This window comes from Chrysoperla carnea, chromosome X (genome assembly GCF_905475395.1).
Source record: "Chrysoperla carnea chromosome X, inChrCarn1.1, whole genome shotgun sequence".
Classification (NCBI taxonomy): Eukaryota; Metazoa; Arthropoda; class Insecta; order Neuroptera; family Chrysopidae; genus Chrysoperla; species Chrysoperla carnea.
Window position 1 is genome coordinate 30,841,849 of NC_058342.1, and position 19,688 is coordinate 30,861,536.

General features: G+C 30.1%; 1 protein-coding gene across 2 annotated transcripts in view; it reads left to right on the top strand.

Annotated features, from left to right (window-relative positions):
* Nucleotides 1-19,302, top strand: part of LOC123302262 (facilitated trehalose transporter Tret1-2 homolog) — a 40,797-nt gene extending 21,495 nt beyond the window's left edge. For both annotated transcript variants that reach the window (XM_044885120.1, XM_044885121.1), the window contains exons 2-11: nt 2,175-2,195; nt 10,242-10,368; nt 11,398-11,533; nt 12,355-12,540; nt 12,725-12,823; nt 16,110-16,312; nt 17,039-17,263; nt 17,351-17,537; nt 18,535-18,724; nt 18,989-19,302. In XM_044885120.1, the coding sequence (XP_044741055.1) occupies nt 2,175-2,195; nt 10,242-10,368; nt 11,398-11,533; nt 12,355-12,540; nt 12,725-12,823; nt 16,110-16,312; nt 17,039-17,263; nt 17,351-17,537; nt 18,535-18,724; nt 18,989-19,259 (1,645 nt within the window). In that variant the 3' untranslated portion in view covers nt 19,260-19,302. The remainder of the gene's footprint in view (nt 1-2,174; nt 2,196-10,241; nt 10,369-11,397; nt 11,534-12,354; nt 12,541-12,724; nt 12,824-16,109; nt 16,313-17,038; nt 17,264-17,350; nt 17,538-18,534; nt 18,725-18,988) is intronic.
* Nucleotides 19,303-19,688: the final 386 nt, after the last annotated feature.

The following is a 19,688-nucleotide window of genomic DNA, read 5'->3' on the forward strand; positions in this document are numbered from 1 at the left end:
TTGAGATTAACTTATTGATATTGATGATTGGTAGCCGAATTAGTACAGTGATGGACTGAAGTCACTAAAATCAATAGTAATCCATATGCCACTGGTTCAAATCCGACACGATGAAATTTATTTATTTTTTTTAAATAAATCTAATACACCTGCTTATGTGGTTGTGTTAATCACACCAGTATTTTGTTATAACATTTATAAGTGATAGAACCAATTAAAAAAGATTGTTTAAAATTATGTTGCATTTCAAAACAATAATATTTGAAATTTGTTAGACAGTATTATTTCTTTCATACAAACAACTCATGCGTTTGTGACAACTTCACCACTCAATCCTTTACGGTAGTTGTATCACATTCGCCATATTTGATCTCGGGATGAGGTTGTGAAAACTTCATATCGGTTGATATTAAGAATTTTTTTTCAGTGTACTTATTTTGAAACTTGTGTTAATTATTTTTAGTAACATAGAGAGAGCATACGTCAAAGATTGACAGATATAATTGTCTAAAAATAAACCAGAAAAGAATACTTACAAATTGAAATCAGATGTTTCTCGGTTCCTCCATCACCATTTATACATTTGGCAAACGTTTTCAAGTTTAACCTCCTTTACATTAATAACACTATTGATTTTTTAAGTTTTTTCTTTTTTATTTATTTATTATTATATTATTATTGGCTTCTTTCTATCTCTTTCTAACGTCGAAATGAAAGTTCACTGAACTTATAATGTCTGTATACAGTTTTTACTTTCATGCGAAGGCATGTTGTTTTCGTATGAAAAATGAGGAGATAATTATCGCTTGAAACAGAAGTGAAACTATAAGGTCTTTCAATAAGAATGATACTTTTTATACCATGTATATATGAAATATACATAGTATATTAAATTTAGTCCCAAGTTTGTAACGCTTAAAAGTAATGATGCTAGGAAAAAAATTTTGTCATAGGTGTTCATAAAATTACCTAATTAGTCCATTTCCGGTTGTCCATCCGTCCGTCCGTCTGTGGACACGATAACTCAAAAACGAAAAAAGATATCGAGCTGAAATTTTTACAACGTACTCAGGACGTAAAAAGTGAGGTCAAGTTCGTAAATGAGCATCATAGGTCAATTGGGTCTTGGGTCCGTAAGACCCATTTTGTAAACCGTTAGAGGTAGAACAAAAGTTTAAATGTAAAAAATGTTCCTTATCAAAAATTAAACAACTTTTGTTTGAAACATTTTTTCGTAAACATCACTGCTTACCCGTGAGGGCGCCAATTAGGCGGAAATTTTACAATATGTGCTATACTTGATTATCAGTTATGTTGAATCCGCGGAAATATGTAAAACTAGAGATTTTCCAAATCGGCCCATTACATTAACTTCCTCTGGGAAGTTAATAAAATGAAAAACCACGGCAACTTTTGTCTAAATATCTAGGACACCAAAAAGTTAAATCCGGTGCTGATAAAATTAAAGCCATATATTGCTTTTTTCGAAAACAGATATATGTGAAATGTTATTTTATATTACACAATAAATTTCTTAGAACCTATAATTAGAATTATGCCTTTAGGAGACTTCGGGGGAATTGTATAAAACAATATGGTGAACTCAGTTAGTGACAAAAAAATTAGTTTGCCAAAATTGATTTTCTTTTATTTTATTTAATGTAACGAAAATAAAACACTATTTTGGCACGATTCAATCATTTAATATACTTTCAATTTAAAGTTACCGTACATGATTTTCGTGTGGAAATATTCAACAATTTTTTTAGGGTCAAAGGTCAATTATACCTTTAAAAGTTAAACTTGCAAATTATTTTCTAGAGTCCTGTTAAAAAGAACAGGATAGATTAAGGACGTTCCATAAAACATGCTTGTATGAAAATGTTTGAGACTTTGGAAAATTAGACAGCGCACAGCTTAAACCGCTGATCGTAGGTACTTGAAACTTGGAGTGTGTGTTCTTCGTATGAAGTAGGCATACGATATTCAGAAATTCAACACCAAAAGGGGGGGGGGGTCTGTAGTTTTAAAATATAGTTTCTTTTAATTTAAGCTTCTTTGTCCAAAAGTTTAACAAAGCATTAATTTTTTTAAATTTTTATGTAAATTTTTATTTTTTTATTTATCTTAATAATTATTTAAAATTATTAACAAAATTTTCTTTTTTGTTTCAGTGCCAGCGCTCTCAACCTTCAGTAAGTATCCGAAAAATTATCAAATAGACCCGTATCTAGTTTTAATACAAATTCGAAAAAAAATATCATAAATAGTGTATTAAAAGTAGTATATTTTCATGCTATTATTATTAAACTACCCCCACTCCCATCCACACCGTTTCCGAGAAAAAATTTGTCAAATTGAAAATTGCTTATTACTTGAAAACAGGTAAGGATACAAAGTCGAGTTTTGGTTAGAAATACGTATTTTTGGATTATCTTCAACTTTCTCATTTAATATTATCAACGAAAATCAATTTTTTTCCAAAAAACCCGACTTTTTCAAAAAATCGTTTCGGAACAAATTTTTGTGCAACTTTTTTGAATTTTTGATAACATTAAGAATCCGCCCCCAATGGTCACAAAGTAAATTTCAAATTCAGCAACGAAATGATCTAAAATTTAAGACGGTATTAGTCATTAGTCATGGTTAGGTTGGCTGTCCAGAAGGACACACTTAGGCTATAGAGCCCATTGTGACACCATATATGTGTTTTACCACCTTTCCGATGATAATTTCATTTATCTGCTCCTCAATTTTAGAGGCTAAGTGCACCTCCTACATGCATATACCATGCACTACACCAGCCCATCACAACTATTAATTAAATTAATTGCGACGGCGGGAATCGAACCCGCTACCCTAAGCATACCGCGGGCGGAATTGGTTAAGAAGAATTAGTCATTAATTTAAAAGTTTTCTGATTGAGCCAATATTTTGAGATATCGACACAACCTACCACCCAGAACCTTCCCCAGACTATTGGAGGAACCACATACCATAATATTTCAGGCCACTCATAAAGTTTTCATGAGAATTGCAAAATTCAGATTGGTCTTTCTGACTAGAATATGGGACTTAATAAATTAGTGAACGAATGGTGAAATAAATTTTTTTTTGAAGTATCAAGGTCAAAGTATTTATAATAAACTGGTTTTGTAGTATAAACGATTTGTTTCAAATTCATACATACATCAATTTAAAAACAGCCAGCCGTCCATATTTAATTAAACAACTCTCAATAATTACAGTTCTATACATCAATCTCTCGTTTAATTCTAGAAAACATATGTTCTGAAAAAATTTTTTATTATTATAATTTTTTGTCATAATTAAGTCATACATAAACACAGCTGAGAATGGGAGAGAGTATAGTACAGCAGCCAAGAGCGATTCGATTTATACACGGAGAAAAACGGATTTTTTACGATACTACTATCGTAATTTTACCATGTATATGAAATACACCAAAGTATATTAACTTTAGTCCCAAGGTTGTGACGCTTAACAATATTGATACTATGAACAAAATTTTGGTAAGTGTTCATAAAATCACCTAATTAGTCCATTTTCGGTCGTCTGTCTGTCTGCCTGTCGTCAGTCCGTCTTTCATCACGATAACTCAAAAACGAAAAGAGAAATCAATTTGAAATTTTTATAGCGTGGTAAGGACGTAAAAAGCGCGGTTGAGTTCGTTTATGAGCAACATAGGTCAATTAGGTCTTGGGTCTGTAGGACCAATCTTGTAAGCCGTTAGAGATAGAACAAAAGTTTAAATGTAAAGTTAAAATGTTCCTTATAAAAAAATAAACTACTTTTGTTTGAAACATTTTTTCGTAAACATCATAGTCCAGGATTACGATAGGTTAGGTTAGGTTAGGTTAGAGTGGCTCTCCTGGGGTGGGACACACTTAGACCATAGGGTCCGTTGTGATACCATAAAAGGGGAGGATTACGATAGTAGTATTGGAAATTTTCGTCGAATTTGTTCTCCGTGTAGCATCTATCTATTCGCACCGTGCGTGAGTTTTTTGGAGGCGTTTCCATGGTAACGATACACTACTTTAATTATAGAATTGTATGAATGCATATATAATTGTATGGATTGCATTTATGACTTACATTGAAAATTTAATATTATTGTCTCACAAATTTAAATAAATAATTATGATAATTTATATTTGAAAAATAATATTTGTGCAATTTGATTTCTTATTTTCACAATTTTTAATGCAAGTTTAATTAATTAGTGTTTTTCAATAATTTTAATTTGGCATTTTCTATAACATTAACATATAAAGAATTGCAAATTAGTCATAATAGCCTCCTTTAACGCCAAAATTTTTCACTGGAAGCGCTGGCATCGATTTTATTGTCCCTACCATGACTACGCACACAACGAATATATGTTGCAAAAATTTTTATATTTTGTATGATGGCTCGAAACCCTTCGCCTGCAATCCGGACTCACACTTGTTTTGTTTTTAGTTGCATAACTTCTCATTACAGTCATATGCTATCGAATTTTAAATCACAATAGTTAATGCCTGTAACAAATAGTTACATCAACTGCAGCAAGTATTTTTCTGTGATCATGCAGGAATATAAACTGTACTTAACAAGTGATAATAGTTTAACGTAATATGGCTAAGTATTTTAAGTTGCAATTATTATACGCAACATACACAACGGATAAGGGCTAAAGTTCAAAACAACTTTATAACCCCATCTGTTATGTTTGTTGCCTATAACAGTATCTCCTGCATTGTAAGAACTTCGTTAATCTAGAAAAATCAAATTTTAGTTTTCCCAATATTTAACAGCTGGACCCCACATGATTAGATAGGAAAATGGCTTTCTATGTGAAACTTTTTCAAACTGCCTCCAAAATTTTCTTTGATCATTCTGATCAAAAGCTCTCACGACCACAATAATTTTTATTGGGCAGTTTTGAACTATGGGCAATCAAAGGTACACATATATGATAGGTTTTTGCCTCTTAAAAAATTTCAAAAGATCGGCAAAATCATTTTATCTCCGATTTGGATATAAATCCTTTTCTAGAGTCAGTTTGACCCAAAATATGCAAAAATCGGAACAATTTGGCAAGTATATTCTAGCATATTGACTAAAATCATATAGGGTTGATATCCTGTTCCAATTTCTTCAATTAATACCTCAGAAACTTGCAGTTTGTGGCCTTACCGAGGGCAGTGCAAGTCAGACCAACTGCCTCAACTCTTGGACCTAAATTGGCCAATGATTTAGTTGGCTAAAAAAAATCAACCCTTCCCTAAACTAAAAATTTCTCTTTTGCCTCCCCTTGGATCAAGAGGAGGCAAACTACACCCATGTTCTAAACCAAAGTTTTCCATTCAAAAACTTTTTTCTGTACTTTTTAAATAGAATATTTTTGTCGATTTCGTTTTATTTTATCGGAATTTTCACATATTTTTAATCAAAATTATATTTCATATTGTCTAATAAAATTTGAATAGAGTCTCATAAATTATTCACATAATACTTCTGATAAAATTTTTATGATCAAGGTAATTTCACGAAAATTAATATTCCATTTTAAATAAATTTTTATGTACATACAATTAAGAAAAATATAAAATTCAATTACTTAACCTCCATATTTAGATTGTATGTTATTTATTGAAAAAAATGAATTTTTTTTTGTCTTTGAATCGTTTGAATCAATGGTTGTTATAAAAGTACAAAAATATCCTATATATTATAAAAATGATCAATTAGTTTATTTCAAATGCTCTGTCTATTAGTAACAACAACCTTCATGTAGTTGACACAATCACATATAGACTAGCCATGATATATATGTGTTCATAATAACCAAAACCTCTATTTAAAGGAAACGCAAAGAAATTTTCTTTTAATTCATCCTTTCGCTTTATTTACACGATTATATATTCTAACTAAGTACAATTTTATTTTCCATCAATAAAATGCATGACTTTAAATTTAAAATCAATCTCTTTCATAGAAGTAATGATTTTGTTTATTTAACTTCAGTGATTTTGTATCAATTTAATTCATATTTTAAATTCAATCCCATTCTATTGTAAATACAAATATTTAGCTGTACTTATTCCAATCATTAGCAAATTGAAAGTATTTTGACTGTATTTCAATATGAAACGGCCAACTTCGGGATGAGGTTGTCCTTATTTTAATATTTTTTTAGTGTAGGTAAACTAAAATTTTTTTTTTTTAAATTTGCATTCGAATTTTATTATCATGGTTAAAAAAATACTTGCATTATGATATTTAAATATAGAAGTAAAAATAGTGATTTCAAAATAATTATTTTGTTAATTACATGTAATTACATTTGATTAATTAATATGCTTTCAATAAATAGCTAAATAGCCGCACCAAAGCAACACTGTTGGTAGTAATGTGTTCATTGCGATAACGTTGTTTCAATTATTTTCAATATCTTTTGAATTTTATACAATAATTCTTTTTTATTCGGAATACATAATAATTAAACTAATGGGATAACATAATTATGCAATTTATTTTATTATTAATTACATAAAAATTATTTAAATGGTCGTGTTTTTTTTATTATAATGTAGTGTAGTCTAAAGTACATATTTTTTTGTTTTATTGATAACAATTATTACCAATATAAGTTAATTTTGTGATTTTTTAAAGATGTTCAATTTTCTTTAAGGTATTTCGATATCAAATAAGTGAAAACGATTGAAAAATTTGAAATTTTATTTATCAATCAATCATCCTTTTGTACGTGTGAAAAATTAATATCGATTCTCTGAAAGGTTTATGAGAAGTTATCTATCAAGGTCCGTTTTTTTACCAAAAGATGACACATTTTTCTTTAACCGTACAGAAAATCGATATGAATTTTTCACAAAACTTTTTTATACATACTACATTTTTTTGAGATTAGTCTTTCCTGGCCAATTACAACAGCAACGACTCAAAGGTCATTTTCGTCACTCAAACGTCTGAAAATCTATCCAAGAGTAAAATGGGAAAGGATAGGCTTGCAGGATTGCCTTTGATAGCCATTGAAAGACAAAATACAGCTGTGCTGATGTCAGGACTCGATATGTTGGTCGAAAAATTTACTATGCATGTTAGAAGAATTGATTTACATAAAGATGGGCAGATTTTTTACTATTATTATTGTTATACCGTCCCAAGTTTGTAACGCTTAAAAATATTGATGTTATGAACAAAATTTTGGTATAGGTGCTCATGAAATCATCTAATTAGTCCATTTCCGGTTATCTGTATTTCTGTCGTCCGTCCGTCTGTCATCACAATTACTCAAAAACGAAAGAAGTTATCAAGCTGAAATTTTTATACCGTGCTCAGGGTGTAAAAAGTGAGGTTAAGTTCGTAAATCAGCAACATAGGTCATAGGTCTTGTAAACTGTTAGAGATGGAGCAAAAGTTTAAATGTAAAAAATATTCCTTATAAAAAATTAAACAACTTTTGTTTGAAACATTTTTTTGTAAACATCACTGTTTACCCGTGAGAGCGCAAATTATGCGCAAATTGTATAGTATGTATTATATGGGTATATCAGTTACATGTGTGTGATATGTATGTATGTGTAATGTGATAGAATAATCAACACTTTCTATACATGATATTTCAACAATTTACTCAGTCAATTGTTTGTTTTCATTTGTTATAATTTTAAAAAGGCATACTAATTAGATCAAATATTGAACTACATTTTAAAATAGTAAAATTACGTAATATATTAAATTCGAGATATTTCTATGGTCAATATCATTTAGACTATTAATAATAATAAAACGAAAAAAAAAAGGTTAAATAAAACGATAATAAGATATGTCACATAAAAAAAATGTTTTATAAATTGATAAGATCAATCAATTGACTTGCACACGATAGATGATACAATACACATTACTTTTCATTAATTTGTTATTAATTAATTAAATATTATTTATACTTTTATTAATATACTTTATTTGAGGAAAATTACTTCAAATTATTTTGTTTATCCACATTTTAATCGATCATTGGTGAATCGAAAACTTGCTGAATGGAATATTTTTATCAGAGTCAAAAACTTGATTTTTATAAAACGACTAACAGACCCGACCATGCGTTGCTGTGGCTAGGTTATGCTATTAAATTGTAGCTTATATGAAACGTTTGTATTTTTAACGTAGTGCCATCTATTGAATACTTACTCAATCCAGTCAACAAATATTAGAATGAATTTGGCATGAACATCCTGAATATAGAATCGAAGGGCGGAAATTTTCAGGTTTTAAGAGAACTACTTATTTCCTTTCAAGAAATTCTTTGTGACTACTAGTGAAATTTAGAAAATTTAAAAAACCCCCGACAAATTTTTTGGCTACGGAACCCTAAACTCGTATTTGAAACATATCTAAGAACACTCTCCATTAAATTACCTCAAATTTTCCAAACTGAGCCGATTTGGAATAGCATCGCCAATTTTTGTTTCTTCGGGTACGGAACCCTGCGCTTGAAACATTATGGTTCACCCGTTTAGGCGCTACGATGCCACAGACAGACAGACACACACACACATAGCGGTCAAACTTATAACACTCCTTTTTTTTTTTTATTCGGGGGTTAAAAAAACAAGACGTAGTATTCTGTATACGGAAGTTACATATTGATACTCCCCACTTCAAAAGTACTATACCTTTCATTTCCTCGAAAACACTCCCAAATTTATTAATCTCATCAAATAAACCAGTTTGATAAATTTATATGACAAGCAATATAGTATACGTAAACAAAAATATCCAATTGTGGAAATAATGTTTCTTAGAATTCAGAATTCTAATTACGAAGAATTATATTGATCTTTAATTTCTAAGTAAATGATGTTCCACGAAATAATTGTCGATCATTATATACATTTTTTTTTCAAATATTCGTAATCCTATTTTTTTTTTTAGCTTTTTCAACGGGATGTCCGTCTTTTTGTACCATACATATATGTGATATGCAAGGTATACTAAGTTTAGTCCCAAGTTTGTAACGTTTAAAAATATTGATGTTACGCACAAAATTTTCGTATAGGTGTTCATAGAATCACCTAATTAGTCCATTTCCGGTTGTTTGTCCGTCTGTCTATCAACACGATAACTTAAAAACGAAAAAAGATATCGAGCTGAAATTACAGCATATTCAGGATGTAATAATTGAAGCCGAGGGTGTTTTGGGTCCGTAGGACCCATCTTGTAAACCGTTAGAGATAGAACAAAAGTGTAAATGTAAAAAATAGTCTTTATAAAAAAGTAACCAACTTTTATTTGAAACATTTTTTCGTAAACATCACTGTTTACCCGTGAGGGTAATATATGGGAATATCAGTTATACATGTGTGACGTGTATGTATGTGTAATGTGATAGTATGTCAACACTGTCTGTACATGGTATTACAACAATTAATTCAGTCAATTGTTTGTTTTCACTTGTTGTTATTAATAAACATTTAGTAAATCAATTCACTTTAATTAAATGTATTTTTAAATGTTCAATAAGGTTTCAATTATAAACAATGATGTATTATTTATACAGTAAAACTGTTTATAACGAAATTCTTGGTAAACAGTAGCTTATAACATAAATCATACTAAAGAGTGTCTACGTAGTCTAGCCGCAAAGAGTATTGTTTTATGACTAGACTGATTCGTTTCTCCAAATTTTTTTCACATTTATTAGTCGCGACCAAATCCGTCATTGAACATGCTTAATTTTTGCAAGATCTCGTTAAAGACATGCTCCTGAACGTAAAAGTGCAGCTTGTCACTCGGTAACCCGGTTGCAGTTAACAACAATCAAGATTTACTGCTCTATACATGCTAGAAAGATAGAATTTTCACCAATAGACTCGAAATAAAGTCAAATTAACAGAAATATTCGGCAAATTTCTTTTTTCACAATGCAACCCCCCGGAAAATTGGAAAAACTGTTTTTGGGAAAAAAATTTTGGAGTCAAAATCTAAAATTTTATAGACTTCGGTGTATTGTTGTAATTACGAGTTGGTTGGGTTGAGTTTGCCGGCTATAGAGGGTTCTGAAGTTCTTAGCTCTTAGTTTCCTAAATACAATGAAAACTGTGTTCATCAGTGTCTACAGTTTAAAATTTGAGCGCGAAAGTTATTTAAAAAATTGATAAAATTGGTAAAATAAGTTTTTCTAATTTGATTTTTTGTTTTTATTTTAGTGAGAGCCAACGTATGGCCCCTGATGAAAATCAAAAAGGGGATCATCAAACATTCACTGAAATGATTGTCAGCTGTCGATCGTTAAGTTATTATGAAGGCACCTCAATAAAGACAGCATTTCCTCAAGTAAGTAAAATGTTTTCAATTTCCTTCTTTAGTTTTGACAAACACAGTAAACGTAAATTAAATGACACGGTAAATCGAGAGCAACAATAATAATAACATGGATTCGTAAGAGCAAGTAGATTGCGGCTTACAAACATACGGGGTCGATGTTAAGTTAACTCAAGTTGCCTGTTTGTGATGGAGTGGTTATCTAACTACACCAAAAAAAACAATTTTCAATGCAAAACAAAAGAGTTGAGTTTTCTGACTTTTTTCCGGAAATTTGGTATAAATACTACACATAAATAAAACAATACAAAAAATTCAACATATATTTTCCAACCTTGTTAAAACTTACATTGTATGTATATATTTTCAATAAAACAGATGATACATGGAAAATGTAATGTGAAAATCATGTCAACCTTAATACAGTGACATGTAACAAGAAACATATATCTTCATAGTACGGAAACATCCTTGTAACTTTATTATACATTTTTTCCTTATTCATGATGGAAAAACTATGAACTATTCATTTTCTTGATAATAGAAAAACATTTGCAATTAAATTAAACTAATTCGTTTTCATGGTTCGATTATATTATTTAATTAAAAATTTTCGTAGATATCAAAAAGGTCAATGTCAAATTATAATTGTCAATTGATTGTGAAAATGATGAAAGGTCTTTTTTTACCACATTAGTGATAATGTTTTACACTCGGAAGTTTGATAATGTCTTCCAATATTGATGATAAACTGTGTTAGAAGTCGATTTATATATCCGGCTTAGTCTTCGAAACATCAAAGCCAGAAAATGGAAACAAAATTCATTTGAATTGACGTTAATTACTCCGAATTGCAATCGCTAATAACTCATTCAATGACACTCTTTGCTTAGGATTCATTCCTATAACGATTTCCGTTGTTATTTTCAGCATAAATTTTTCCACCCCCGAGAAGAGGTGGATCCCACCCCCTGGGCCGAATGTGGCCTTAGATTCCGAAATTTTAATATGTTTATACCTAGTAAATTTTTTGTGTTTCAGATTTTAGCTAGTGTATTTGCGGCAAGTTATCACATTGCTGTTGGTATTGCTTTAGCGTACTCAGCAATTTTAATTCCACAATTAGAAGATCCAGCATCTGATATAAAAGTTACACAATCACAAAGCTCATGGCTTGGTAAGTTCAAATTTATTTGTATCTTATACCTAGTCGTATTAAAGTCATAATTATCGATTTCCGCTCTAAATTAGATGGTGAATAAAAAAATTTGTGAAATTACGGCTTCATTGTTAAAAATTCTGACGGAGTGTTCTGACTGATTTAACCTATAAATCACAAAAATCATATCGTCCGCAATGTAGGTGAGAAAATTTAGTCAGTTCGCAATAAAAAAAAACTTTAAACTATAATTCAAAAAGTTTTTTTTCAATTGCGTCTGACCTAATCCTCCGAAAATACTTGACTTCTTTCTTTCTTTTTGAAGTTGACAATTGCATCAAAATTAAATAAAGTCGAGTGCTGACGAGTAGGTGAGAAGATTTAATCAGTTCGCAATCAAAAAAAACTTTAAACTATAATTCAAAAAGTTCTTTCCAATTGCGACTGACCTAATCCCCGAAAAAACTTAACTTCTTTCTTCTAACACACCATTTTTATGATGCGCACGCATAGGGTGACACGAAAACTAAATGTTGAAGTTAGTTACAATTATTTAACATAATGAAGTTAGTCGATTAATAAAATATCACTCACAATAGACAAGGAAAAAATAAACAACTTTTGTTTGAAACATTTTTTTGTAAACATCACCGTTTATCCGTGAGGACGAAAATTAAGCGCAAATTGTCTAGTATATATTATACGGGAATATCATTTATGTATGTGTGACATGTATGTATGTGTAATGTGATGTGAGTAATCAACGCTGTCTTTACATGGTATTTCAACAATTAACTCAGGCAATTGTTTGTTTTAACTTGTTTTATTATTATTTACAGCTAGTGTAATAGTGGTAGTAGTTCCAGTTGGATCGATAATTGCTGGATTAATAATGGAACGATTTGGCCGTTTAAATACAATTAAAATAGCAGCAGTGCCATCTGTATGTGGATGGATTTTAATTGCAATGTCCACAGATTTTTACACTCTTTTATTGGGCCGATTACTTACTGGTTTAGCTTCAGGTAAAAAACAATTTAATTACCTAATTATATAATCCTTTAATTATTAAGTAAGTTATAAATCTTTTTTATTTTCTAAAATTATTATTTCTAAGCATTATAAAAAATAACTATCAAAACTTGAAAAAATAAAATTTTAAAAATTATTTTTTATAATATTGCAAAACTTTTTTATCTTTTTTTGCAGCATTGGGGTCATCGCCAGCAATTGTTTATATAACAGAAGTTGCTCGACCAGACATGCGAGGTTCTCTAATTTCCGCTTGTCCCACATTGGCTTCATTAGGTTTGTACAGAAAAAAGTATATTATTTATTTTTTTTTTTTAATATTCAACTAATAATACGATAGTCAATACATTATACAGCATGATTATAAAGTTACTAGACATATTATTCTTAAACACTTTTAATTATGCGATATTTCCTTAAAGCTATTTTGTTCATAATTTTAAAATTCATGGTTTGGAAGATAAAAATAAACGAAAATCGATAATTCCTTACTTCCCGTATTTTCGAAATTATTGAGCCAATTTTTTAACACCATGAAGTTACTCGATTAACAAAATATCACTCACATTAGACAAGGATAGCTAGATAACAGATTAAGTACCATCTATGAACACAATCAATAGGTTAACTGGAAGATGTATTATTTGTTTATATTATTTATAAATTATTATATTTTTTATTACCAAAAAATTACACACATCCTTTTATTTTAATATTCTCGGGAGTAATTTCACAAAAATCAAAATTTTAAGTCAATTGAAAAATTAAATTGAATTGTTTCCAACCGGAAAATTAAATTTTCTTAAATTAGTATTTGATCTTAATTAAGAAAATGTCAAGGCTGTAAAAATATTTTAACAAATCTTAAAAATCATCTTCTCTTAAATAATAATTAATATTAATCAATTAAATAATTATTCGTTAATTAGTTAGATTTTATAATGATTTAAAAATAGATTAAATTGTCTATATACAGTAGAGTCTCGATAATCGGAAATGTGCAAAAAACGGAACATTTTTCATTTGTTCGCAGTTTCCACAGTGCTCTCTACCAATCGCTCAAAAATGATATTGTTTATTTGTATATACATCTAATATGATTCATTGTTATAATTCTTAAAATATAATAGCATCACAATATTTTTTTTCTACAGGCGCTTAGTTTTCGAAATAAAAATTCTTGGAAAACTAAAAATGCAATATTCGATTTTGAGAAAAATGTTTTATTTTTTCAATCTCTGAGGGAATTCGCGTAGCTAACGCTGCTCCTGCGTTACGAATTTTTTAATTTTTTTTTATTAAGGAAATAAATTTGAAAAAATTTTAATTTAATCAATCTATTTATAAAAGTTTTAACATTTTTATATGTAGGCAACTTTATATACCTGAATGTAATTCATTTGCAATTAAACGAAATAAAACTAAATTTACATTCCAAAGTTGAAATGAATACAAAATATTATTTCTTTTAGGGTTTTCCATTAAATATATTGACAGTATTTTATAAAGACAGTATCCAAAGCGACGGTAGTGTCAGTCACGATTTATTTTACCATTTTTCAATAATTTGTTTTATGTGATTTGGCCCCAGATATTTAAAACCATACAAAAACACTCTCGAACGCAACTTCCCTTTGCTTGTGTCAGTCACATTTGCATTTTGTTAAATAAATCATATATCATGAAGTTTTATGCGCAAATTTCTTACTACAGAGGGATAAATGTAGAATCAACCATAAAACTATACTAAAATTAAAACCGTATTCATTATACAACACAAAATAAGTCCCATTTTGGGTCAAATGTAGTGTCAGTCACGTATGGAATCTCCTTTCTGTTTATTTTTCACCACTGAAAACATTTTTAACTCAACTACTAAATTTAATTTAAATAACGAATCAAATTTGGTGCACTTATAAAAAAAAATTTTTGCTACCTCATTCCCAATTTCAATAAACTGATCATGTAATTCTACTATCTTTGAGCAATATTTAAAAAAAATCTTGTATATCGGATCAAATTTGTCTAACTTACCCAAAGATTGGTTGCTTTTCGTACTTGGTAACGATGAAATTCGGATGCCTTTATGGTGCCTTAAATTACAATTTTTACACTCGTCACTCGTCAAATAATTGAGCTAAACTGATGATAAAAACCTAATTATCGATTCCTAATTTCACTGATAAAATTTCACACCTATTTATAACAGTTTAGAAATGCCTTAATCATAATTGTAAACTAATTAACTTATTAATTGTTTTTGTTGTAAGATATTCCTAAAATGTTACTAATTAAAATAATTTATGCATGCAGTTCCGTCTTTAACATGAGGGTAAAAAAGTTATAATTCTTCGGTAATAACAAATATAATAATTTATAAATAATGTAAACAAATAATACATACTCTCGTTAACCTATCTATTGTGTTCATAGATGGTACTTAATCTGTTTTCTATCTATCCTTGTCTATTGTGAGTGGCATTTTGTTAATCGAATAACTTCATGGTGTTAAAAAATTGTAACTAACTTCAACATGTACTTTTTGTGTCACCTTGAGCGCGCGCATTATAAAAAAGCTGAGAAATTGGCACCTCCAATAGGGACAACTTTGACATTTACTGAACCAACATACAAATTTATAACCCCATAATTTGAAGAAACTGTAAAAATGAGCAAAGCCTCACCCTTGTGGAAATGTTTCAAAAAAATGACTTAAAAAATCTTACTAAATCTGAAAAGCTCTTCTTTTGTATTCTTTTTATCTGAAATATTTCCCACATGAATGTAAACATCGAAAAAACCATTTTTCCAAAACCCTACATACCAAATTTTAGCTCCCTTCTGTATGGCCGAGGGCTCCCTCATAGTTTAGTACGGTCCTGTGTAAATGATAAACTTTAACGATTCCAAAAATTTAATCATATTTCGATTATTAGAAGTAAATTAATAAACATCCGTTGCATATTTGAAAATTTTACAATTTGTAAAATAATACAATTTTTAACATTCCGTACCAAAAAAGGCGATAAAATAACATTTCGTATTAGGGACTTAAATTGAGTAATTTTTCGGTTTAATAAACTCACTCGATAATTAAAAATAAAAACTTATAATCCTTATCTCAAGTGATTTTTTATATTTAGAGGTCCATACCGGAACTGTGGGAAGGAACACGCATATATAGACTGATAAACACTTTACCACTCCTTGGCGTTGCTCAGTCGGGTAAAAATATACAGATTTATGTCCTATGATCCCTAGGGGGGCGTAGGGCATCAACAAATGCTCTCTAACAAACTCGATTCTGTGCCATGGACTTGACTTCTCCCCAGAATTTGCCTTCTTCAGTAATTTCTTGCTCCAGGGTTCCTCCCCAGGTATGACGAGGTCAGCCCACCCTTCTTTTTCCTTGGGGGTTCCACTCAAGTGCTTCTTTGGCAATGCTGTTGACGGGTAAAAATAAGGTACAAATAATTTCAACCCTAAATCTAAAATTGTCTTGGTGCTCGTACTACCTTAAAGTATTCTGATTTTTTTTTAAATAATTATTTTCCTTTTTCAGGGATGGTTCTTGCGTATTGCAAAGGATGGTACTTAAATTGGAGATTAGTAGCATGGTTAAGTAATGTATATGTACTTGTGCCTGCGGTGTTAGTGTACTTAATTCCAGATTCACCTGTTTGGCTGGTATCGCGTGGTCGTATTGACGATGCTAAAAGATCATTAGACTGGTTGAATCGATTACAACCACAACCTGAAAGAAAGGTACACCTTTTCTAATAATATTCTAATTTACCTCCTTTGTTAGACAAAAGCCTTCTCCATTAGTTTCGAGTTTGTTTTTTCAACACTTTACTTGATATTCCATAAATATACCTTCGACTCGCCAAAACGGGAAGCTTTGGGGGTTTTAATCAGTTTTTTACAAATTACAAAAATAAAATCATTCAATTAAAAGTTCTAGCTGAAGTATTTCTACACATTTTCGTTTTTTTTTCGACTTTCTAACTTCAAAATTGATCGAGATATGAGAATTTCGAAATTTTGAGAGATAGAACAAAAGTTTAAATGTAAAAGTTATTCCTTATTAAAAAATTAACAACTTTTATTTGAATTATTCTTTCGTAAACATCACTGTTTACCCCTGGGGTGCAAGTTAGGAAAAAACTTTTGTTCTATCTCTAACGGTTTACAAGATGGATACTTTTTCATTTGATTGAATGAGCAAAAAAATTCCACTTTAAAATTGGCATATCTCGGTTAATTTTGAAGCTAGAAAGTCGAAAAAAACTTTCAGAAATACTTCAGAAAATGTGCAGAAATACTTCAGCTAGAGCTTTTAATTGAATCTGTTTTTGTATTTGATGCATAGTTTTTTTGTAATTTGTAAAAAACTGATTAAAACCCCCCAAAAAAGGGGTGTTAGGTATATATGGGTCAATGTCACCAAATTTTTCATCTTATCTAATTCATATAAATATTTTGTTTCAGACTGAAACGCTTAGTGAGATGCAAATGCAAGTATTATTAAAAGAACGTGAAATAAAATTAGCTGAAAAACGTAATTCATCCCGTGGTGGTTCACCATTTTATAAACTACGTGAATTTTTAAAACCAACTGGATATAAACCATTGATCATATTATTTTTCTTATTTTTCTTCCAACAATATAGTGGAATTTATATTACATTATTCTACGCCGTCACATTCTTCCAGGTAAGAAAAATTTCCAAAAAAATTTGTTTGGCACATTCTGTAAATATTGGGGTAACGATTGTTAATCTGTTCTTTTGTTTTTCACAGGAATCTGGAAGTCAATTTAATCCATATTTAGCATCAATTTTAATTGGTGTCGTCCGATTATTAATGTCTATGGTAAACACATTATTGTTAAAACGTTTCCATCGACGGCCATGTGTAATGATTTCGGCTGTGAGTATGGCAATATGTATGACTGTTTCAGGGTACTTTACGTATCGTATTAAACAAGGTAAATCAATCACTTTTTACTTATAGTACATTTAATAAGCCGGAAAATACCATCAAATGTGAAAAAGTGGTGGAACAACTCCGATCTAAAAAATTTTCCCCGCACTAACCTCGGCATTACAACGAAAACTGAGAAAATTAGGGTAGTTTTCCCATCCCAGGAACGATGGAACGACATTCAGTTGCTTTTTGACCTCAAATTCATGATCAGCGACTCCGAAAGCCACAGAGAGACAATTTCTGAGGTGAAATTCAGAATTTTCTAATTTTTTTTAACATTGACACTTCTACGGATAGTTTTAATGAGGTTGCAACCATCCTCAGTTGCTTTTTGACCTCGGATTCATGAATAGCGATCCTAAAAGCTACTTAAGAGACGATTTCTGAAGTAAAATTTTGAATTTAATAAATTTTTTTGCTGTCACTTCCAGAGATAGTTTTAATGGGATTGCAACCGTATTCAGTTGCTTTTTAACCTTGAATTCATGCTCACGATTTTTGAAGTGAAATTTTGTTTTGTTTTTACTGTTACTATTTGGAGTGCTTTGGAGGTGGGGAAACTACAATAATTTTCTCAATTTTCAGATTTCTCCATAAACTTCTAATGGGTGGTCACCGTAAGCACCCTGTATGTACCTACAGCTTTCACATTTTTTAGTAAAAAAGTCACATCTTTGAGTATATCAGAATAGATGGCCATGATTTGTAATCTTACCCTTTTTAGAGAAATATTATTATAGTTCAAAATAATCCGCATAGATGGCGCAGTTAAATGTCAGACTAAACAATGTTTTTATTAAAAATATCTAAATAAATTATAGCTCATGTGTTATTCTGATGTATGAGCTCATGTGTTATTCTATATTATATTATTGTTAAGTTGCATTCAAATCCATTCATTAGTTTTTGCGTGAAAGCGTAACAAACACACAACAAACAAACATCCTTACTTTGACATCAATCTATTTTCAAGGAAATTACAAGTTGTTTTCTTTTAGGTGACACTGGATACAGTTGGATGCCAGTTATATGTCTGTTGCTGTATGTTTGTTCCAGTATGATAGGATTCTTAACAATACCATGGACAATGACTGCTGAATTGTTCCCAACAGAAATCCGTGGTTTAGCTCATAGTGTATCTTATAGTATGGCTAATTTATTAATGTTTGCGGCAGTACAAAGTTATCGGTAAGTCATTTGCAATTTTTCGAAACATTTAGGGAGTGAACACGTCATACGCCATAAATTCCAGTCTTCGAAACACTTTAAACGGTTATCTATCACGATTTTGGTCAGAATCAGAGGCGGCAAAAGGCCAGTGAGGTCTGATCTGAGATTTAAAATATTATTTTTTGTCCGGAGCGGCTAAATAGCTAGTTCGGGTCCTGTTTTAACTCCCTATCTATAAATTTTTTTAAAATATCGAAATTAATTTTTCTTTTTTTTTTGCAGTGACTTAAATACGATATTAGGTGGATCTCATGGCGTACAATGGTTTTTCGCAGTGATTAGTATATTAGGCGCAATATATGCATTTATATTTTTACCAGAAACTCAGGGAAAGAAATTATCTGATATACAGAAATATTTCTTACATAATACTATTTATTTTGGTTCAAAAAATACACCTTCACATACAACGAAAAAACAAGTACCACGTGTACCAGTTAAAACGGATGTAGAAAAAGGACAAACTGCACGATTAGTTACTAATGTTGAATAGAAACAAATTATTAATTAGTTTAATTAAATCAAATTTACACTTATTTTATCTTCTTTTTTTTAAATATTTAATTATTAATAAAATGTATGTACAGGATGTTCATAAAATTAGTTTTGATGGGCTTATCTAGCTAAATTTTTCGACTACCTCAATTTAAAACTTCGAATTCTATCTAAGGCAATTATAGTTATAGTTATAGAGCAGTGATGGGGCCCTTAGCGATGTGAAAATTAGATCATGTTTTTTTTACTCTTCGTAAATCAATTTGGCGTCCTCTTGTGTGCAGTCTTTTCATAAAAATTTGTCTTTCCTCCTTTTTTATTATGTTTTAGTTTTGTAAATCAACTTGGCACTCCATTCTTTTACAAATTTGTCTTTTTCTCTTTTGGCCTTCCCTCGGAGCCCCTAAACAGGCCTAATCCGCTTCAT